Here is a 2526-nt window from a genome sequence, read left to right as displayed (position 1 = left end):
TCCCTATCCAGCAAGGGTCTGGAGATGGGAAGCAATTTACTTGCCCCATGTCTACATGTTCAGTTTGATTCCCTAATTCCCTGGTGCCTGTATTGTTGCAGAACTGTAGCTCTGTTCTGTCATGTGTACAAGCAAGTTGTTAGGACTTAATACTCAGATGGAATTAGGAACCTCCTGGTTATCCCTGCTGTCTCCCTGCATTCTGTTTGATGCCACATTCTCTGATTTATTGAATGTAATGACACTAGAGTGGTTAGAGATAAATACATTTAGAAGCTGTTTCCCAAACACAGTCTACTTTTATATGCACCCTTCAGAACTCTCATAGAAACTCCAAATTTGAGTGACAACTAATAGGTTAAAATGGGGACCAGCAGACAATTTATCATGATAGCAAAGGGGCCTGACCTGTGCAGGATCATAGCCAACTGTGTATGCAAGGCACATTTTAAAGCTAATGCCAAGCAAAGAAAATCTCTCCATTACAGACTAAGTCTTGTTCACCTTACTGATGCAAGTAGCTCCATTAATTTTAATGGGAACAGTCAGCTCAGGAGGGTTGGCAGGTTTTACTCTATGAATAAACCCCCGCTCTGTCTCTTAAAAGAAAGATTTATTTCTGTTGGTTAAAACAGGGCTGCTTGCCAGCCACGTGCAGCCTGCGAGAGGTTAATCTGTGACCCCTGGGCTCCTATCCAGCCATCTTTCCTCCTGTCATCAACAGCAGCAGTCAGGCTGTCTGGGCTTCCTTTTCAGCCTCTGCTTCCTGCACCTGGCGCAGGAGGTATGCAGTGTGGTGCAATGCAACCTACAGTGCTAGAAGAGCCTGTGGCACAGTGCAATAGGGAAGACCACAGCTGGTGAGCTCAGGGGTGGTGTCCCCCACTTAATGCAGCAGTGAGGGGCCTGCAAATGTGTGCAGTGAGGCAGTTGAGGATGCTGCCTGTCTATGTACACTGTGTGGTGTGGGGGATTGCACATGCAATGGCAACCTGGAGGCCTTTGGCTCTCACTGTTGTGGCCTGTGCAGTATGTGGCCCCCAGCCACTTAAAAGTTAGACTGCCCTGTGTTATAGGTCTGGATTGCCTTTCCTGTTCTGCTGTGCATTTCCCATGTGGTCTTGGTTAAATTACTTCAGATCCTTGTGCTTTTGTTTCTCATCTGTGAAATGGGGATAATAATCCTTTCTGATGAATGAGATTGTTTTCTGGTTTGTAACATAAGTGTATTTGAGATCCTGAGGGGAGTGGTGTAAAGGGTACACTAACACTAGATAGGGCTTGGCTGAGAGTTTTCAAGTTTTGACATTTTTCTGTATAAAATTTTGAATGTATCCAAAAAAGGAAAGGAAATGACAAAATGGTCGTAAAAAAACTGCTCCCTTGATTTTTGCCCAATGATATGGCTGGTCAGAATACTTTGAATGTTGCTGATATTTCAAATTACAACATTCTGAAAAGCAGGGGCGGAGGGAGGAAGGGAACGACTACCTTTCTTTCTTCCTTCTGCATTTTTGGAAATGCAAAGCTATGCTCTGCTTTGTTTGAAAAATGTGTTTTCCTTTCCTAACATAGCCGCCATTGTCACGTCCATCAAAAGCGTTTGTGGAACATTTGATTTTGCTAATACCATGATGCTGCTATATTTCAGTGGAAAAGCAAAAGTACCCTTACACGATTTTGTCTCAGCTGCTATCCTGCAGCACAGTTGTCCTAGTGGGCATTCACTTTTCACTTTTCTTTGGGTTTCTTTTTATTTTCATTTCTTACTCAGCTTTGCATTTTTGCAGCACCCCAGTGATGTTCTGACTCCACAGTTTGAACCTCTGATCTTAAAGAACATTTCGTCTCTGCCACTCAATGCCCTTTTGTCTGTACGAGAACCCTTTTATCTCTGTGATATGGACCATCAAATGCTGCCTGCAGAGGCACAGGTAAGTAGGCAGTAGGTTTTGTGCAAGGCCTCTTCACACTCTTCATTGTCTGAGCGGTCAACACCCCATATGCAGGTTTCTCAGATGGTGGCTCACCAATATATTGGGCCTGTGTTAAATCTGCATGCATAGCAATCTATTGGATTAAATGAAAACGAAGAGCATTCCCTCTGGCACCTTTCTGATAGTTGTGCTTTCTGAAAGTGAAGAAGAAGTGCCTGACTCACACTCATTATTGAGATGCTGCAAGCACTGGAACAAATTCTGCTCTTAGCTTCATCTCTGTAACAAGAAGAAACTCCACTAATGTGAGTGGAGTGACAGTGTAGTGGGAAATAAACAGTGTAGGTAAAATCAGAATCGGGTCCACTGACTCATCACCCTCACCTTGGTCTTGCATAAAATCTCTACATCATGTCCCTGGAACAAAATGTTCATTCAGTTAGGAATGGACCTCAAGTGTTGGCATCTCTCAGACTTATATGAAGTTTTGCAGAACTAACCTGAATGCATGAACCTATTTCTTGCAATTAAATCCACATCTCACCCTACACTCAAAAGACAGCTAAGTTACAAAATCAGAAGTGTAGGG

At 43.4% G+C, this 2526-nt stretch overlaps 1 protein-coding gene across 1 annotated transcript in view; it reads left to right on the top strand.

Moving 5' to 3' along the window:
- Positions 1–2526, top strand: part of HYDIN (HYDIN, axonemal central pair apparatus protein) — a 438260-nt gene that overhangs the window by 269295 nt on the left and 166439 nt on the right. The window contains 1 exon segment of the mRNA XM_025199799.1: positions 1791–1934. Coding sequence (XP_025055584.1) covers positions 1791–1934 — 144 coding nt within the window.

The sequence above is a fragment of the Alligator sinensis genome, unplaced genomic scaffold, assembly GCF_000455745.1.
Source record: "Alligator sinensis unplaced genomic scaffold, ASM45574v1 scaffold203_1, whole genome shotgun sequence".
Classification (NCBI taxonomy): domain Eukaryota; kingdom Metazoa; phylum Chordata; order Crocodylia; family Alligatoridae; genus Alligator; species Alligator sinensis.
Note: the sequence above shows the minus strand (reverse complement) of the source record. Positions and strands in the feature narration are given on the sequence as shown.